Source organism: Lepisma saccharinum, chromosome 2, assembly GCF_977018435.1.
Source record: "Lepisma saccharinum chromosome 2, izLepSacc3.1, whole genome shotgun sequence".
Classification (NCBI taxonomy): domain Eukaryota; kingdom Metazoa; phylum Arthropoda; class Insecta; order Zygentoma; family Lepismatidae; genus Lepisma; species Lepisma saccharinum.
The window spans coordinates 198434423-198455673 of NC_139230.1; the positions used below are offsets into that span (position 1 = coordinate 198434423).

Below are 21251 nucleotides of genomic sequence, written 5' to 3' on the forward strand. Positions count from 1 at the left end.
TTTTCGGTCCATCCATCTCCGGGAATTTCAATTCCTGTAAAATTGACTCGAAGGTCCTCTCGTCTTCTGACGCGGTACTTGATTTACGGACCTTCATGGCTAGCCTCTTTACTGTGGAAAATCCTCATGGTGGAATGACAGCTGGATGAAGGTTGTTTAGGCTTTTGCTAGAAAAATAGAAAGCACTGTGATTCCATGCAGCAACAATGTAAATAGACAGTTCAACAACAGCCGACCTCCGTGGCGAAGTGATTAGCACATCGCGCTACGACGACAAGGATACCGGGTTCAAATTCAGGCTTGGGCGTTCGTTATGAGTGTCCTTTCATCAATTTCAGCACATCATCACTCATCCTCAAGTTCGCGATTACCCAAAAAGGGCAGAAAGCGAAGTAAAATAAATTAAATCAATCAGTCAACAATTCAACAACATCGAACTAAACTGATAATCTCCGAACAGCTTAGAGGATATGAATCAATTGCTCAGAAAGAAAATTATTTGTTGACTACGTATAATACACTTAAACAGAAATATTTAGATTCCGTTTTGTCAGAGTTCGTTTAAAGTCCAACCGGACCCTGTGGCCGAGTGGTGCCGGACCCTGTGTCCGAGTGGTTAGCTCATCGCGAGCAAAGGTCCCGGGTTCGAATCCCGCTCGGGCTTGAATGTTTGTGTTCGTCCGAATAATGAGAAACAATGTGAATAAAGTGGAAATTGACATGTGTGAAAGTGCACGAATGTGTGAATGACGGGGGATACTGCCGAATAGGGGTATTCCTTTTATAAAAACAAAAAGTGGTTAGCACATCGCGCTGCGACGCCAAGGGTCCCGGGTTCGAATCCCGCTCGGGCTTTGTTGTTTGTGAATGTCCATTCATCAATTTCATCACTCATCCCCATCTTCGCAAATTAGCCAAGAGGCACAAAACGCGAAGTAAAATAAACTAAACTAAACTGAAATCGTTTAAAGTCCACTTTATGCTCAGATAGGCTAATCGAACTGGGCACCTTCTAGTAGAAACCCAACTGGTGTACCTCCACCGGCAGATTGAACCCGGGACTCCTTGATTCCAAGGCGACAGAGTTACAATTATGCCATCGGTGAGGCCCTACACCCGTTCTTTAAAAAAATATTTTATATTGCAATTGAATATTTGACGTATTTAAAATATTTTCAATGAGCGTTCAAATCGTATAAAAATCGTATTTTTTTGTCGAGCACTGACGTTCCTTCATCGCTAAAAACATTAGTATCAGGAGAACTTATATGAAGCTTAAAAACTCGTTAACACATTTTCATAACATGTAACCAGAAATGAAAGAAAATAAATAAAAGTTAACACGTCATTGGTAATTTATTTTAGAACATTCTGTACAAAAAATCAAATTATATAGAATATAATTTTGGACAACCCTACTTTGGTTTTGCATATATTGGTGCATCATCAGGAAATGCTTCTTTTAATCGGAGATTAAACCTGAATACTCTATAAATATTTTTTTGTAACTTATAACTCGAAATTTAAATAAGACAGCTGAAATGTTCGAGAAATAATTTCAACATATATAATTAAATTCGCTAATGTAAGAAAAGAAAATTGAAAATAAAGTAATATATAATTTATAGTGAAAAAAATGTATCTACTACAATTTTCTCAGATGGAAAACGAGACAAAAGAAAAATATGTAATGCTCTCATTGTAAGGGATTCCTGCAAGTAATGTGTAAATCTACGTTTTCGCATTCTTTCATTTTAACTCTTACAGACTAAAGTTAAGACATACAATCAATCAACCATATGACATGATATACTATTATTTGACATGGATAAATTCGTACATATATCTGTACCATTTGCTAAGAATGTATGAAAACAAATTAACTTGATGATGTACAGTCACGGACACTTCTGCGTTGTAGCGATTCCATTGAAAGTAAATTAGGCCATTACAACCCAGAAGTGTCCGTGACTGTACGTACAAACAAATCAATTGTCTTTGGAATGAGGAAAATATAGTTGTACCTTGTCTATTCTACATACATAATACATCAATTAATTGTCTGAATAGATTCAGATGCTGATGTCTTCTTTACTTCTAGTAAAAAGGGAGAAATAACTTGATCACTGTGATAAAATTTCAACTGATGTAGCTTCCTAAATGGTAATTGGGAGATCCAATGAAGACAGAAGACACAGACACACACAACCAGCTTAGAGGAGATAACTTCTCCAGAACATCTTCTAATCAAGTCTTTTGAAAGAGCGAAGCATCAGGAGATGGCAGGAGCTCTGATCTACGGCGATAACGGTAGCAGAAATCTCGTCCTAAGTTCCCTGGACAATGCACTCCATTCCAGTGAAGACTAGAGCATTTGTAATGTAGGCCAAGGGAATACAGTAAACAATGGAGTAAATTAAAGGAATGCTAATGCTGCCGTAATACCTTGTCTCATGTCTTTCCTACGCAATAAGAAATGTTATATTTTTTCTCTTATTTGGCATTTTGATGCATAATATCATCACATGTTGTCAATACAGTTCCGATGAATTTTCTAAACATGTCATTAATTAAGAGGGGTTCAGAGCACAAGTGGCGTAACTCCATTCAAGACAGTATTGAGAAAGAGGCTCATTTGGATAACTAATATGTTTAGCTGTTGGAGCACAAACATAGTGGTGCCTCTATGAATTTGAAACTTAGTAGATACTTACTTCTAGCGCTGAAATCTTGATATTTAACTCCAATTCCACGAAAATTGGAGTTACTGTGCTCTGAACCCATATATGACTTGCTAAACCTGAATAAATATAAACATTATAATGTTTATATGTTTGAGATGACTTTGTTTCAGTTTCACTTTTGAATTTACTTTCAGCAAATTTGAGCATTAGAGAAGGAGAAAATTGCCAAGTTTTTTTTTCTAAATCGACGAGGGTTAATATTGGACTGGACTAAAAAGTTGAATTTCAGATATGGATCACTAAAAGTACCCCTCCTTCAGGAATCGAAACCATTGTCTTACCAGTTATCTTTGATAAGCTTACACAGAAAAAACTGGTTTGTTTGGAATTACCAAAAAAGTTTGGTTGAGTTGTTTGGTTATGCTTTTTGTTTCCGATAACCAAATGTTACTTGTAATTACTAAAGCATTTTGTTTAAGAATACAAAAAATTTGGTTAGACGAAATATGGTACTCGTAAACAAAATTATACACATTTAAGTGAAGAGAAACAAAACGTTTGGTTAAATTTACAATAACTAGATAACATTTACCATTACGCACACGCTAAAAGTATACGTCTGTTATGGCGTACGCACGTTCAAAAACACAAACCGCTGTATCTGAACGATCGCACGGTGAATTTCAGCAAGAATTTCAGTGAATTTTGTGCGTCAGGACTGTTCTCAGCGCATGCGCAAAACACGAGTGCGAGTGACCACAAGGCAAAGACAGTCTTTGTCTAGGCTAGGTCATTTCTTTAGGATTTTGGTGGTCGAGCTCGTCGGACTGAAAATACGGACCACGGAACAGAAGAAATATTTTTCCCCCTCATAATGGATGATGTTGTGAAGTCGAGATTAGAAAGTTGGGGCTTGGCTCCACTTATCGAGATTTTCCGAGGTAAGTGAATAATTATATTAATAATTTAAGGTAAAATTCAAGTTTCAGGCTAATTATATTTCTTTTCTTTTTTCTTTTCTTCGTTGCCACGTGGTGGTAGTGGTTGGCCAAAAAGGAACTTCTGAGTATTAACTACGTTCATTATAGTAGAGCGAGTTGAATATATATTTATGTATATATGCACAGTTATTTGTAATTTTCATCCACCTAACGAAAGTAGCACTTTTTCGTATTCACATAACCTTATTTAGGCAAGTTCATAGCCATTATGTGCTGTACACCTATACCAGGAAATGTACTCCATCTAGTGTGAAAGCATTTACATATTTGGCTTTATGTGATCAAAATTAATGTTATCATCATCCACGAGTTCACAATGTATCTAATATTTATGAAGATGGCGTCTTTTTCAAACAAGGCTATGTTGTAAGAACGGCCCTAGAGGCCGAAACACGCCCGCTCCAATAAAGGCGATTTTATTATTATTATTATTATTTAGTATTCTCAAGCATTTACACCAATATGCATCTGGCATAAAATTATTATGATAGAGAGCAAATTTCGAGATAGATTATTTTGTTTGTGTGCAGCATGCGTGTTTGTACTATTGCAAGATAGTTGCCACATGGTTTAAAGTGCCCCTAGGTCTAGACTTCTATCTTTGCAATTTAAGTTTTCTGCAACTTCCATCCAAATGCAAATTACAGAAAATTAGAACAGTTTATTTGAAGAAAATGTGTTACTTTCATGAGATTTTATTTCACCACGAGGGGATACTGCATGTAGCACGTGCCTTAAATCTTTTTTTTTTTTTTGTAGTCTTTAATATAATCAAAAATGATGATTACACAGCAAGTTTCAATTAATAAATTTTTAGTTGAAACTGTATGTGTTGTGTGATAATTTACCATTCAAAATTAGTATTGGTGAAAATTGAAATTCTTGGACATGTTACGGTGCTGCAGCCTGTAAATGAAAAAAGCATTTCTGCAGAATATTATGTAAAGTAAGGAACTTTTACTAAATTATGGCTAATATTTCACTCAATCAATTGATTTCAAAGTTAAGTAACTAGCTGGAAAATGTAAAAATCAAGATTAATATGAGAGAGCTATTGAAACCTGACTAACATACTCAACTACAGAAATTTCCCACTCATTATTTTTTTAGAAAGGTGCTAATGGATTATTTTTTTGGTAGAGGTACCAAAAGAGAAATTTCATACAAGGTAGACATGAAAAATAATGTGACTTTCTGAAAATAGAACAAAATGTAGTTTTACCACCTGATGAAGCCTGTTACTCTGTGTTAATAATTCTGAGTGACTATTTTCACCAGGTGGTGAAGCTACCTTTTGAGTTATTTTCACAAGATTTTAAACTATGTGCATGATCTACAACCTGGCGTGGCCTGCTACATCGATGTGTGTATTCTTTGGTTGCTGATGTGTACAAAGCTTACGTCTGTGTGCAATTATTTTCGTGCAGGAAACAAAGTACTTTTTTTTCTGCATGCCACACAATGGACTGGTGCTGCCAATATGTCACATGAGTATGAGGGGCTATTATGTTCCCAATTGCTTTCATTGTTAGGTTAAGCAGGTCAGGTTTAGTGCTATTAGCATTAAAATTACTTCGGTAAATACTTGGGTATGACTTGAGATGACCGGACCCCTCTCCGATTTTCTTCATATTTGACATACTCATTAATTGAGGCATCCTAATCATGAATCTAAAGTTAAAATTTGTCGGAAACGTCTAGAAATTGCAAAATAAGCAAATCAATTTTCGCAACCGGACCGCTCTCCGATTTTTATAGTACTGCTCATACTTACTGAACCATTGGCGCGTGGTTAGGTTAGTTTCGGTTAGGTTAGGCAAACATAGTTAAAATTTGGTGTTGTGATAGTATCAGGAATTTGGTTGTGAAACAAATAAAATCACGAAAATCGACAGTTTCCATTCCGAAAACTAACTCCTTATTTTAGCTTATTTTGCAATTTCTAGATGTTTCCGACAAATTTTAACTTCAGATTCGTGATTAGGAAGCCTCAATTAGTGAGTATCCCAAATATGAAGAAAATCGGAGAGGGGTCCGGTCATCTCAAGTCGTTCCAATACTTGTGTACGAAGCTTACGTATGTGTGCAATTATTTTCGTGCAGTAGATAAGTATTTTTTTTCTGTATGCCATGGAGTTGGGAAAATACCGCACAATGGACTGGTGCTGCCAATGTGTCACATGAGGGTGAGGGGGTATTACGTTTTAAATGCTTTCATTGTTAGGTTAGGCAGGTAAGGAATAGTGCTATTAGCATTAGAATTACTTAGATAAATACTTGTGTACGAAGCTTACGTCTGTGTGCAATTATTTTCATGCAGGAGACAAATATTTTCTTTTGTTTGACATGGAGTTGGGAAAATACCACATGATGGACTGGTGCTGCCAATATGTCACATGAGTATGAAGGATATTACATTCCTAAATGCTTTCGTTGTTAGGTTAGGCAGGTCAGGTTTAGTGATATTAGCATTCAAATTACTTCTGTAAATACTTCCAATCATGTGATCATGTAATTCCCGGTCTTCAGCACTTTCTGCTATTCTCACTACGTGGTCACAGTAGTAGCAACACCCATTTTTAATTTAAAATACCTTTTTAGCAGTAAGTTATCAACACTGCAAATGAATATAGTAAAATGAGATAGGACAATATTGTGGTATGATTCAGGTAATTATTTTCCTGGTTAATATAGCCACATACGCTGTTCTCATTCCCTTGTGAAAATAGACCCACATGCTATTTTCACCACCTAGTGAAGATAGTCATAATGCTATTCTCACCATCTGGTGAAAATAGTCAAGGCCTAAATAATTACATTGACATTTTATTTTAATAATATTTTACTGTCTCTTTTGAGTGATTTAATGAAAGTTTTTGAGAATGTGTGAAATTTTTATTTAAGAACCTGAGTACATACATTGATGCAAGCACTGATTTCTGTTCTTCTCACCACCTGGTGAATGAAAACGTTCATTTTTAAATGAGATACAGATTGCCTTGTATGAGATTTTTTGTTAATATTGACCACAACTACCTTCATCAGGTGATGAGAAGAGCAGATAGTGCTGAAACCAGGAATTGCATTGTCACATGTTGGAAGTATTTACAGAAGTAATTTTAATGCTAACAGCCCTAAACCAGAATTATTAACGTACCCCTTCAATCGTATGTCATGTGACACTTGCAGTAGCAGTACAAATTGTCGTTTGTTTTTTTAACAAAAATGCATCTCAAGCAAAGAGTATTGTGCAGAACCCAGTATTCTTTAACATGAATCATAATATAGTTCCAAAAGAGCATGGTTTGAAATTCTGAAAATAAAAGCATCTAGATTTAAACCTTTTGCACATATGATTGTGGAATTTCTGGTGAAAAATACAACCACAAATCAACTGTGATTGCATATTCAAAGTTGACTTACGCATTAATTTTCTAAATCACTTTAAGTGTAAAATTCTGGAGTCTCTCACTGGATTAGTAATTATGTTTTCTCCATTTGTCTGTGAGTGGGGATTTATTTTTGTACAAAGGTTAATGCAAGTCTCACAAGGCACTTAGGTCTGTCCTCACTTCCTTCCTTCTAGCTTCCTTACTTAAGGATCGTTGAATTGTTAAACCACACACTTAAGGTTCTGTGTAAATAATTTAACTTATAGATCCATGGTAGTGAGAGAAATAGCATGTAACTACATGATGAAAATAATTTTCCTGCAAAAACAGTTTCTGCTATTCTAACAATCTGATGAGGTACTTACTTGTGTTCATTTCTGAGATATACATTTTCGTAACAGAATGAGTTTCTGCATTTTGAATATTGTTGTGAAGTTCATGTAATTAATTTGACTAGTCCATATTGGGGAATATATTTCAAAACTGTATGGAGAAGGAATTCATTAGAATATGCAGCCTCTGTTGTAATGTAAGAGTACTGAAACTTTATACTAGTGTGTCCGTTAACTGCTATCAGTGGTACATCAACTTGAAATATTATGCACTCATTGACTGCTACGAACTACATGTGCAGCATTTTTCAACAGAGCCAACATTATTCTCTTATTAGTTTTGGAGAAAACATTACTTTTCACTTTATTCAACAGTTATTAGCATCTAAACTTGTGCAGTGGTATATAGTTTGTTCAGTTGGCATTGTTTTAAGGATCATGTGAGGACCCCCTCCCCTTCCCCCCTCTTGCTGCCTTTGCGAACTGAGGGCGTAAAAATATTTTATGATAGTTTTCAGTCTGAGGTGGATCGGCAAGTGAGCAAGTGAGACTGGCTAAACTCTCAGATTATATTTCATCTTAATTTGCACTGGTTGTTAGATTAAGCAGTCAAATTCTATGCATCTCTTAAAAAATAATTTCAGGCAAAAATAAATATGGTATGTAGGTTAGGCAGGTTCAAGAATCTCTCAACCTAATTGAAATAATTATTACTTAAGGTTCTGTGTAGATCCATGGCAGTGAATGAAGTAACTATGTGATGAAAATAATTTTCCTGCGGAAACTCTTTCTGCTATTCTAACCATCTGGTAAAGTACTTGCCTTTCTGAAATGAAATTTTATTTTCTAAAAGTAGACAAAATTCCTCCCTGCATCAGAAAATATGTTGAGAACAGAGCTGAGTACATGCACATTTTTAATTAAGAAATTTGAAAAGCAATAATATGTAAATTGCAATGTTCTACACATATTTAACTTGTTCATAGCTCTATACTTGTCCAAATCACAATAGGAATGTTATATATAGGTGTGCATAGCCATCACGCAGCAATCATTCCTTAATTTGCATAATATATACAGAAGTGATTATTTGCACTGTAGAGCGATTCCATGTGGTGTCACATGGAACTAATAACAAAATAAATTTACAGGGAATGAGTTATTCCTTAAAGGAAAAGATAGGACTTAAGATACCCTTTTCTTGTAGCAACTATATTTACCCTCTAAATAAGTTTTCCTGTAATTTAAGATATTCCATAATATTTGCGTTGAAATTTATAATTTGCTGTTACGCATAATCAGAGAACTTGCATGTTTGTACAGTAATATATTTCTGTGAATTAATTAACTTTCCAAATAAGACTTTGTTCAAAATATTGCAATATTCATGTCCTGCACCATATTCGTGAGGTCTAAGGTGTCATGCTTTGGGCTCCAGCTATGAGATGCATGCAGGTTCGAATCCTGGTTTAAAGCATAACTTTTCTCTTGAGGTTTCTGTCTGTGTGTCATTAGGAAACTGGGGAATTACAAATGAATAATGTAACCTGGTGAAAGAAACTTTACCTCGACAGGTGGGAGTAAAGCCAACAGTATGTATGTAGGCATAGGTCCTTATGGTCTGTTGTGCCATGGGTTAATTTTATTAAAATTTTCATACTATTCACTGAGTGCAAGAACCAAAACTAATAATGGATAGTTTTGTCTCAGTAAAATGTGAGGGTCGAAAGTAAAATTCCTGGAAAAAATAGTTTCCGACATAAAATTAACTAACTGCAAGAGACAATTTACTTAAAATAGCTAAAATATTTTTGCACATTTGAACTTACACTTCAAACCTGTTGGTAAATGATACTTCAATAGTTATTAACACACCAGTGTAATGTAGACCTATTTTGGAATTTTTTTTTAATTTCAGAAGAAGAAATTGATGATGAGGCATTTAATGTCCTCACAGAAGAGTTGATTGGCAAGTTAATCCCCAAAATTGGAACAAGAGCAAAGTTTCTTACAAAGTGGAGAGAATTCAGAGGAATAGATAATTATGTAACATGCAGTGTGATGGATGATGGCTCAGTGTCCTTTACAGACTCAAACATAAATCTCGAGCATGATCCACTAGAAATTACTTCAGATAATGATAATTCCTTACAGAAGGAAGAAGTATCTGAACCATGCAGAAAAAGGCAACCTACTGTTTTGAACATTAATGATGATGCACAACAGCCGCTCTGTAAAATAATGAAGTTATCAGACTTTGTAAGTTTTATGCCCAAAATTTAATTATGTAATCTTCGTATGTGAATATTGGGGAAACTTCTTAGGTTACATGCATGTGCAGACTAAAGTTTCACATTCAGGAAAATCTCAATCTGTCTATCTCTCTCTCTCTCTCTCTCTCTCTCTCTCTCTCTCTCTCTCTCTCTCTCTCTCTCTCTCTCTCTCTCTCTCTCTCTCTCTCTCTGTGTGTGTGTGTGTTACTGTGAATAGTTCAAGATCTTGAAGATGACAATGCTTGCATGCTCTCCTCCCACAAACAAACCTACAAATGACTCACTAATATGGTGCTTTTCCATGTTGCAGATATTGGAAGAATTTCTGAATGAGAAACTGCATGGGAAAAAAATTCTTATCGATTACCAGAAGAATGGTCGCCTGAGTGCACAAAATAGGCGACAACTAGTGTCACTGATTGTCGACCATTTCCTACAAATAAATACCCATTTATCGAACGAGGTATTCCTGGATTTGAGTATCAAAATTACAGAGGTTTTTCCAACAGAGCAAAAGGTAAGACACAGGATGAAGTTAAATCTTTACGTTGCTAGATTAAATGAGATTACTTTTTTGTATATGAAATGCTACTGAATTGTAAGTAAAGGCTGATTTTGAGTGACTAAGGTACAAATATGTTTTGTTTGTTTATTCAAGTATAATTCCAATCTGACTGAACCATTCTAGTGCTGTTAAAAGTATTTTTATTTTTTTAAATAAAAAATAACATGTTGTACTTAGTCACTATGTACATATGTCTAATTGAACTAGCATAGTGAGGTTTCTTTGAACTTAAGCCAAACTAATGTCTATTAGATATGTATAGATGTATAAGACATTATACATCTTAATATATTTTCACAAAATTGTTTTAGACATTCAATGTTCATATTTATTGATTCTAGTTAACTTGTGTGTTTGACAGAACTTAAATGTTTTGCAGGAAATTTATTACATAGAACCAAAGGCTCAAGGACCAGATCAGAAAATTTCGAAAGGAAAACTTGTGGATCGATACCGAAATACCAGGAGAACATTACGTAGAAGTGGTGTAATAGGTGCTGTGAGACAGCGTAACCAACATATACCGGACACCAGTTCTGTGGAAGATGGTTTGACAGGTAAGCTGGATAATTGAATATACTGTAAATGCCACTGTAGAAGTTCTTAAATTATGTGAATGTCAGTATTACAGTTTTTTTATGGTAGGCTTATTCTTGTGCACTATTGTACCGGGTTCGGTACCCGGTGGAGGCTCATGGTGGTTCGGATCCCACTTTAAACTGTAGGTTCAGTCCCAGTTATCCTTACTGTGCATAAAGTGGACTTAAAACACCAAATCAATCAATCTTGTGTACTATTCTAGTAACTTCTAGAGTTTGTTGTTAACCTCAATATTGTGTATATTTCCATTACCTTCCAGATTATGATGAAAACACTGACAGCAAAGCATGGCTTCAATACAATGTTGAGCCATGGAATGATGTGATTGAACACTGGAAGAAGACATTCAAATTTCGTTCCAGGCAAGAGAGTAAAACTGTACAGGAAGTGTTATCATTGTGGCCAGCATTGAAACAACCTCTAGGCTACACACTGGTAAGCATATCTCAGACATCATTGTTCTTTCATTAGTTGAATTGTTGGTGGCTGCTGATTCAAAGTGAACTTCTAGCACCATGGCTACGCTGTAGAGATCATATTCCTTGCCTTTTTAAGGGATGGGAAGGGGTGACATTTGTCTCAATCACATTTATGAAGTGCACTTATGTCATTCATTTCATGGGGCATTTCGAGAAAGCATATGCAGTCAATGGTATGTAAACGACTAACGTAAGAATGTGAAAACTCCAAAAAAAAAATTGGTCACATAAAAACACTTCCTTTCAGAGGATACCTAACTTAAATTTACACCATGTCAAACCCTGTACATTTAGATTACACTTTGCTGTGACTCTTTTACACAAATGTTTTGCCACTTCAACGCCCTTTTCACAACACAATGTTTATACTCGGAGATCCTCTCTATCAAACTACAGCAGCCATTAAAGAGGGGGGGGGGACAAACTATATTGTCACATGTTAATGAACTCTGCTACAGTGTGTTTGGGTAGTTCAGATTCTGCATTAAACTGTAGGTCCAGCTCTGATTAGCCTACCTGTGCATAAAGAGAGCACAAATAGTGACTTTAGATAGGTAGATAAGACTTTGTATGAAGATGAGACATTGTATTAATGTTTTTTAATTTTCACAGATTGATCTAGACTTCAAGAGAATTTTTCCCAATCACAGACCATTATTTGCAGAATGGGAGTCTATATCTAAGAAGCTGACAAACTTAATGGTTGACAGGCTCAAAGATGATGCATCAGTAGAACTTTTAAGTGTCTTAGACGATGAATCTGCTACAAGAGGTAATAACTTCATGATTTATTTTCCTTGCTATTATGCAATGTAGATTTTTAAAATTTATTTTAGGCTTAAATATTAACTTTCATCAAATACTTAGTTCCCCTTCATTCATGGAGATTATATCATATGAAAGTTATAGCAACCAGTGTGTAATATGTGGACATATTTTGATAATGTAGCCTCTTGTAACTTTCCTTCAATGTACATATTAATTGTTGATTGTCACTTGAAAACACCAAGAATCAAATAATTTGCACTCAACTTGCACTGCAGATTTTTTCTTTCAAACTCGAAAATTATTTTCTTTTTTTAAAAGAAGTATTTGCCACGTACAGCAATGGATGAGAAAAATAACCTCTGTCAATAGGATAAATTGTAATGCCAACAATATTTTTTCAGATACTAAAGCAGCTATAATACTGATTTTGCTGAGTCAGTTGTGCCGTTCAACTACCCAGATAAGGCATAAGAAAACTTGGAAACCAACTGTGAAGGAGTCTCAGGATAGCTTTGTCTGTCACATAAAGGTAACTATTAAGGCTTAATAACTTATAAACTAATTATTTCAGGCCATGTTTGAATTGCAGATATATTAAGTAAATATGACATCAAGAATAAATACATGTAGATTTTGTTATTGTAAATATTTCAAATTTCAGCATTTGGATTTTTTAATAATATATGGTAAATTGGAGATATTGAGGCATGTTAAAAAGTTTTAGGATAGTTAATGTACCAAGCTGTTTAATGCAAATGTCTCATATTAAGCCTGCTTTACAAGTTTATATATGTTTATGTATGTATTTATAACTTTATCTCTGATATTTCAAAATATACTTACCAAGCTTATGCTATGCTTATGGAAACAGATGCAGGTAGTATTTTAGGTGGATCATTAGGTATGCAGAGTGTATTTGTTGTTAACTTGCATAATTAATATTTTCAATAATTCATTTCATAACTTGAAAGCCAAGGGAATTATGTTTAAGCAATAATTTTGTTTTCTTTTACTTGTGTTGATCCTCCCAGCTGTATTAATTTGCCAAAAAAAAATTTAATTTGTAGGGAATTGGAGATGTTGAGCAATTCATTGAAGACAAGAATAGGAAATTGGCCTCATATGGTCTCACAAGACAACCGCTTGTGATTTTGGTGGGACCTTCTTTGAGAAGCATTACTGCTTCATATGCAATAATCAATAGTACTTGGTACTTGTTTGATAGCGTGCTGAAGGCAGTAGACATCTGCTTCAAGAGTTTCTTCACTCTGAATGCCGAATACCCAAGAGAGGGAGAACACTTGTGGCTTCTGCTTCAAAAATGTGTGTACAACATTTCTACAAAATCTGACAAGCACATTATGTCGGTGAACACTTTACTGATTGACCTCATTGGATTGTGATTTCTTGTTATGAATGCTCTTTTTTAATGAGAACTTACTTGCAATGTTAGTAATATAGTGAAATATATTAAGCCTAAACCTAGATGTAAGGGTAGACTGTTGTCATATGTAACAAATTCAGATTTGTGTGTTTTACCATATAGTACAAAATGGTGTTGTGTTATATTTGTAACAACCATTATCCAAATTTTTCAGCACTAATATTGCACTTAAAATTTCAGCACATGATATCTTCAAATGGTGTATTCAAATGTCGTGATGATGGTTGTTTACGAGACTTCATTGGCATAAAATCATTTAGGAAACACCACAGGAGAACACATCATGCAGGTTGTGATATTGAAATTACTGCAAGTTCTGATATTGAAAATACTGCAAGTTCTGATGTGCCTGTTGAATTTGAAAGCAGTGAACCAACTAATGATCAGGGTATAGATACACACCTTCAATTAATTGATGATAACTTATTTGGGGAAAACATTCAGTTGGAATGTGTAACATTCATTTCACAGTTGTATGCAAGAGCAGATTTAACTAGGTCACAGATCCAACACATTATATCAATGGTAACAAACTTCTATGGACCTCTATTGTCATCCCTACAAACAGAAGTTAAGGCAGCATTTCAGTCACCAAACCCAATAAATCAAGAATCAGTTGTAAGAAAACTTGGTTTGCTAGAGAATGCTTTCGATGGCTTGTCATCGGAATATTTAAGAATAAAGTATTTAGAGAGCAATAAATATTTGGTTAGGCCTATTGAATATGTGATAGGAACAAGGTTAGAAAACAGAGTCATTTCTGGCAAACGTGTCCTTACTCCAGTGCAATCCAAAGGACATTTCATTCCCCTACATAATATTCTGACTCTGCTTTTCTCTATCCCTTTTGTATTTGAAAGAGTTTTTGATTATGTTGCACAGTTGTTGCAATCAGATACATTGTCAAATTTCATCCAAGCCAAATTATGGAAGAAAAAGGTAGAGCTATTTGAAAACAAAAAAGTATTGCCATTGTTAATCTATTTTGATGAATTTGAGACTGGCAATCCACTAGGATCACATGCAGGGATTCATAAGTTAGGGGCAGTATATGCAAGCATTCCATGTATGCCTCCTGAGTTCCGTTCACTACTGGAAAATATTTTTTTAGTTTTGCTCTTCCATTCATCAGACAGAGTACAACTTGGAAATAATGCTACATTCAGGGTCTTGATTCAGGAGTTGATATTTCTTGAAAATGAAGGCATATCAATAAACACAGAACAAGGAGAAGAAAGAATTTTTTTCGCTATTGGACTTATATGTGGAGACAACTTAGGACTCCATGGTATTCTTGGTTATGTTGAAAGTTTCTCTTCTTTGCATTCATGTCGATTCTGTAAAATATCCAAAGACCGGCTGCAACGCAGCATTGACGTAGGTAATGAGGTTTTAAGAAGTAGATGTAATTATAGTGAAGATATTGCTATTAAAAATTTATCTGCAACTGGTATTAAAGAAGAGTGTGTGTTTAATGAAATTCCATCTTTCCATGTGACAGAAAACTATTCAGTTGATATAATGCATGATTTGTTTGAGGGTGTTTGTGTGTATGATCTTCTAAATGTTATGAGACATTACATTATAACTTTGAGGCTCTTTACGCTTGACATGTTGAATTCTCGTATTCAAGCTCTAGATGTTGGTGTTCATGAACAAAGCAACAGACCACCAATAATTACAATGGACAATTTAAAGAAGAAGAGTTTGAATATGTCTGCAGCACAGATGCTTTTTCTTGTTAGGTATCTGGGACTCATAATTGGAGATCTTGTTCCAGATGAGGATGAAGTGTGGTATTTCTATTGTACATTAAGACAAATAATAGATCTAGTAACAGCACCATCTTATCAACTTGGGTGTGATAAACTGCTGGGTTGTCTCATTGAGGAACACCATGAAATGTACTTAAATTTGTTTCAGGAGCCACTGAAACCTAAACACCATTTCATGTGTCACTACCCTGAAGTGATGCGCCAGTCAGGTCCTTTAATTAACATTTGGTGCATGAGATTTGAATCCAAACACAGTGTTTTTAAAACAATCTCTTCTGTAGTAACTACAAGGAAAAATGTTACTTTTACGCTAAGTTTCAAGCATCAGTTGCAGCAGGCAGAACGATATGTATCACAAAGAGGTTTTAACACTCCCTTGATTTCTTTTGGACCAGGTGCTGAAATAGAAACGGCATCTCTTTCCTATTTTGCAGAAATCTCCGATTTCATGCTTGCAAAGCTGTCTGCAAAAGTGAATAGGCTTAATCATGTAACTGCAAAGGGAACATTATACAAACAAGGAATGATATTAGTTACTGTCATAAGAGATGACTTCCCACAATTTGGTGAAATAATTGATATTTTAGCTGATCAGGACTCTTCTGTTTATTTTGTGTGCAGCGAATTGGAAACAATCAGTTTCAATAACCATATTCATGCATATAAAGTATGTACAACAAGAAGATATACTTGTGTTGCACACAGTGCTCTCATTGAACACAATCCAACATGTTTTGTACATGTAAAGGATGACAGGTATGTTCCTCTAAGGAATGCCGTGTAGTTAAATTCTTCACCTTTAAGGAAAAGATTTCCTGGTGACGATGATGAAAAGATTCTCTCGGGCTGTCAACCAGGTGAGTTGTGGAAGGAATTCAAAGCTTTCGAGAGCTAACATCACTCTCATCTTCAGGGTAAAAGCTTGTAATCTTTTCCCAACTCACCTGTTCAATAGCCTGGGAGAATCTTTTCATTATTCACCTTTGTTTATATTTCCACTTTTCATTATGTATGTATTATGGATGAGACACATTTGTAATGTTATGTTCATTTTGTATCAATTTGGGTAATTTAATTATTTTCTCTGATGGCATATTTATTTGTATTTAAACATTGTACTCACTGCAAGTAAGGAGACTCAAGTATATATATTAAAACTTGTTTGTTCTAATTGTATTTATCATCACCTTTGTTCATATTTCCACTTTCATTATGTATGTATTATGGATGTGAGGCATTTGTAATGTTATGTTCATTGTGTATGAATTTGGGTAATTTTATTATTTTCTCTGATGGCATATTTATTTGTATTTAAACATTGTACTCACTGCAAGTAAGGAGACTAAGTATAAATATATTTTTAAAATTGTATAACCTGTACATTTTATTTTATCCTGATGCTATTTCTTCTCATATATTTTTATGTTGCATGTGTTCACTGTATGCCTCATGCAATGAGGAATTGAGATAAATTTGTTTTAATTGTATATGAATTTTATGATATGAAGTATTTTTCCAATTTTCATATTCTCAGAATATGGTAAGGAAATTGCATTGAAACATTTGAAAATGCTTGTTCTACGTTGTATATAAAGATATCTGTTTTGCGGTTACGCGGAGATAGGTAAATTACTCTGATCAGCTTATCAGAGTAAAATGCTTGTTCTTCTTGGATGTACACTTTATACTGAGAATTTTTTTAAAAGTTTTGAACTGCAAAAGTCTGTAATTGAAAAACCCATCGAATGGTCTCATTTGATATCCTTTACGCAGCTGGATCCGTGATTGTGTCAAGTGGCCAACTTTCAATATCTACTAGTTTTTCTGCTAAAGTTCTGGCCTGAAATGGGGAAATCTGCATTCTTTTACAGAGGCTCATTCTCATATGTTACATGGTATACCACCGGTGAACAGACTTGTTATACTGTATAGACATTGCTAGGAAATTAATTGTCGATCGTGTGCTTTTATTTTACTTACATGCAGGCTTGGATGTAAAACATGGCGACATTTTGGTCATTTTTGAGTTGCAAAGTAAAATATGCTATCCTTCAATTTTAGAGTGAAATTTCCAGGTCATACAATTTGCATTGGTCAGTGAAACCTTCTGAAATTGGTAAACATAGCATGAAAACAATTTATCTACAGTATAGTTTCTAATAACCTTGTCTCTTAGAAAATGAAGGAATGATCAAAAAGTCACTTCCCATATTTTACACCTAAGTTCTTCATATAATAAATATATACAATAAATAAGAATTGTGTAAAAAGTCAAATTTTCAAAATATATCCAGTTTTATGCTTATGGTTTCCTCATGATTTTGTTTCTTAGCTCTAAAGATGTTAACATTCCAGGTACTAAACTATGTAGTCATGCTTAACATTGTTTTCTCTAGACATAATTTGGAAATTATATAAATGCACTAACATTAGCCAGATTTAGTAATTCTGAATATCATTTTGTTATTCTAAACAAATCATTTGGTAAACATAAATAAAACTACTTGGTAACATCAGGTAAATTTAGTAGATGTTACTAAATTATTTTGTTCCTGTAACAAAATTTTTGGTAATGATAAACAACAATGCAAGATAAAATTAACCAGATTTGGTAATTTTGAATAAATTATTTTGTTACCCAAAACAAATCATTTGGTAACCTTAAGTAAAAACATTTGGTAAAAAGGGGAAATTTTGGTAATTTTGACTAAAATATTTGGTTTTCCTAAACAAATTGGCTCGATTTGGTTCGATTTACCAAAATAATATTTGGTATTGGTAACAAAAAAATTGTTTACGATAAACAAATAGAACTTGACCAAATCTTTTGGTACTGGTGAACAATTGTTTGGTTGGCGCCTATTTAAACAAACTATTTGTTTGCCACTACCATTTTTTTGGTTAATCCAAACAAACATTTTTCTCTGTGTATGGAAAGATATAGGTGTTAAAGGTGAATATTGAAAGACGCAACATTGAAATTGAATTTAAAAATGTGGATGCGTCAGCACTTAGGCTATTTTGCACCCGTCACATCATACGGGGTCCAACCCCTTACCATAACTAAAATAGCATTATTGCAGTGTCGTGTTACTAAAATATTAAAATATTCTGACTTTCGTTAAAAGCTGGGGCTGTAAATGGACACTCAGCACACACAAGGACAAAAAACAGGACAACATACACAAAAGTATACTGTCCATAGTGCCAGGCCAGAGCCTCGTTTGTCTGCAGTCCAGGGTGTACTGAAATAAGCAACATAACGAGATATTAATGTTCCTTTTTTAATTTACGAAAGTATGCAAATGTATTAGCTTAAAATTTTACCAATTTGTGAAATCTGTTTTACTAAAATATCATCGAAGCTAAAAGAAACTGCTACTTGTAATGCATCCAAAATTGCTGGTGTCGCATTGAGTGTATTGTATACAACGTCGATTATGAAGAATGCTATTTAGTATTTAGAACTTTACTCAGTGTGTGAAAAAATTGTAAACATATGCAGTGTTCAAATACGGTCTGCTTTCCCTACAATATTTGTTAGCTAGAACATGTTCAACTTACAGTAGGGTTGGATTTCGCGGTCCCAATTACATCCCAATTATCGTGGGTGAGCTAACAATATGATAACACAGCGCCATCTGGTGTCAGGCACCCGCCGCCCTCAGCGTCTTAAGCACGCAATCTGCATCATTGTCCTGGGTGGATACAATTGACACATAGTGTCATCGCGAGAGCATTATTTGACTCCATTCAATCCAGCTACCTTTGTTCCAACAATGAGCCTAATCACGAACAGAGCGAAAGCTTTCAGCTATTGTGGCAAGCTTTGTTGGACATGTGCTTGGTGTCCATTCAATGTGGGTACAGTAATAATTTTTGGACAGTTGCTGTATACAATCTTTGGTGCTAGGTATCTAGAACACTGAAGATCATTCACTGGAAGTAAGTTGTTTTCAACGATCTCGCTGGACATTATTGTAGCAAAGCGGAATTGGCAATGATTGACATTTATTTTGTTTGTTTGTAGGTAAACTGGATTATGGATGAAATTAAATAATTGCTTAGAGTAAACGAGATCACTGTAACATAAATTTCTGATTTGTAGCTTAAAATATGTTGAAAAATGGATCTGAAAATTGGTTCAAAGATCTCCTTTGTAAAGATGTTTTTCGAGTAAAGTTGCTCGAAAGTTTGTTCGTCAGTTTCAAATCCAATTTATACTCAGATAGGCTAATCGAGACTGGACCTACAGTTTAAAGTGGGATTCGAACCACTGTGCAATGTGTATCCACCAAAGTTCCTTGAGTACAAGGCGACAGCGTCCGTGTGGCTCTGTTGCGTGAAAGTAAAAGTACTTTTAGAATACAAACGTTAATAAATATTTTCTATGATTTTCAATTTCAAAATTTTATTATCAGTGCTATAATCTGCATGAAATAGAAACTGAACACCGTAATTCAATTTACTACGAAAATTCTAAGTTATTCTCGAACGTGGAAATGTATGTCCAAGGAACATACATGCAAATTTCACGATTGCATTACAGCAGCACTGGTTTTAGAGTTTGCATATATCGTAGCGTTCCTCTGAACGCGGGGATCTTAAATAGGGATGTACTATTAGAACTAGTTGATGGTAGAGACAGCCCTGAACGGGCAGGTACAAATATCTAACTATTCATTCAAATAGACTCATGATTCGTTTCTAGACTGAAATGAGCAATGCAAATGGCAGAATGGGTGTAGACTAGCTTACCCTGTTCGGTTTAGAAATAAGACCAGTAGCTCCTGCTTCTCCGATGATTCCAGATTAAAAGACCTCTTGTCGCTCTCATGCGCACGTATTTAAACACTCGCTTGGCCTCTCGTCACCTCTTGCCAAAGGCCAGTGTTCTTACCATTTCCTGTAGAATGCTTATTCTACACATTTCTGAGCAGGAGCTGACAAGGTCTGCCAGGGTCAATATTTCTTAACCGAACAGGGCATGGTACGACACTCCCTCTTGCGAAACAATTTCCAAAATTGAAATTGTAATAATTAAAGTTTAAATTGAACCTTCTGCCATTCACCAAAATTTAAAAGGTTTTTGTTTATTACATGAAAAAAAAAGGTTACATAAAATAAAATAATAAAAAAAAAATGTCGGAGATCCTTCACCGAAAATTAAATGAAACAGAATTAAGCTCAAGCTTGAATGCTGAAATAAAGTCCTATGTTTACATTAGCCACACGCTGGAAGAGTCTTTCGTAATCAACAATGCTGACGGTTGGTCAACATGCGATATAAAGTGTTGTTTGCAGGTCCGTGGAGTCAGCGGAAAGTTCAACACACTGCATCGTAACGCGATACATGCGACTTGCTTCTGAACAAGTGCTAAATAAGCACAGAACGTAATCCGTAAGAAACCTTAAGGCCGCATGCTCGCAATCTTCCGCCTCATCAGGATGACAGTTCGAGGCGAGAGCAAAAAGACCGTGGTAAACACCAAGCTCTACTGGACTGAGCACAACCACACGAAGATTAAAAAAAATAGTTGAAGATTATGTTTTCACTGACGTTCGTAGCACACTATGTGTGCGCACTATGACCTGAGAGATCAAAAGGCAGGGCAATCCAAATACACTCAAACCAATACACTCAAACCCCGGAGTCCTGGGGTACGAAGCACTGTTCTGTGACATACACGGTCCTTGACCGATCATTTTCACTGGGGGACCGGATTCGAATCCCGGTGTGGAAAGTTCCGGAATACTGGTCAGCAAAGGTCAGATGAAAAGACGTGGGCCGTGGGGCGGGCGAACACAGGGTAGTCCATGGGAAGCCACTCCAAGTAGCGTTTCCAAGCCCCAAAATATGCGTTGTCCAATGGCGAACACTGGGGGGTATTTATGATAGGCCCCCGAAAGTTCACAGCAGACGCCATTGCATATTTCC

General features: G+C 35.2%; 1 protein-coding gene across 1 annotated transcript; it reads left to right on the plus strand.

Moving 5' to 3' along the window:
* The first annotated feature begins 3206 nt into the window (after positions 1–3206).
* LOC145984251 (uncharacterized) lies at positions 3207–13497 on the plus strand. Its single transcript, XM_083117853.1, has 8 exons — positions 3207–3625; positions 9328–9668; positions 9993–10199; positions 10627–10804; positions 11107–11282; positions 11939–12098; positions 12496–12623; positions 13162–13497. The coding sequence occupies exons 1-8, from the start codon at positions 3559–3561 to the stop codon at positions 13495–13497; spliced, it is 1593 nt and encodes a 530-aa protein (XP_082973979.1). The 5' UTR covers positions 3207–3558.
* Positions 13498–21251: the final 7754 nt, after the last annotated feature.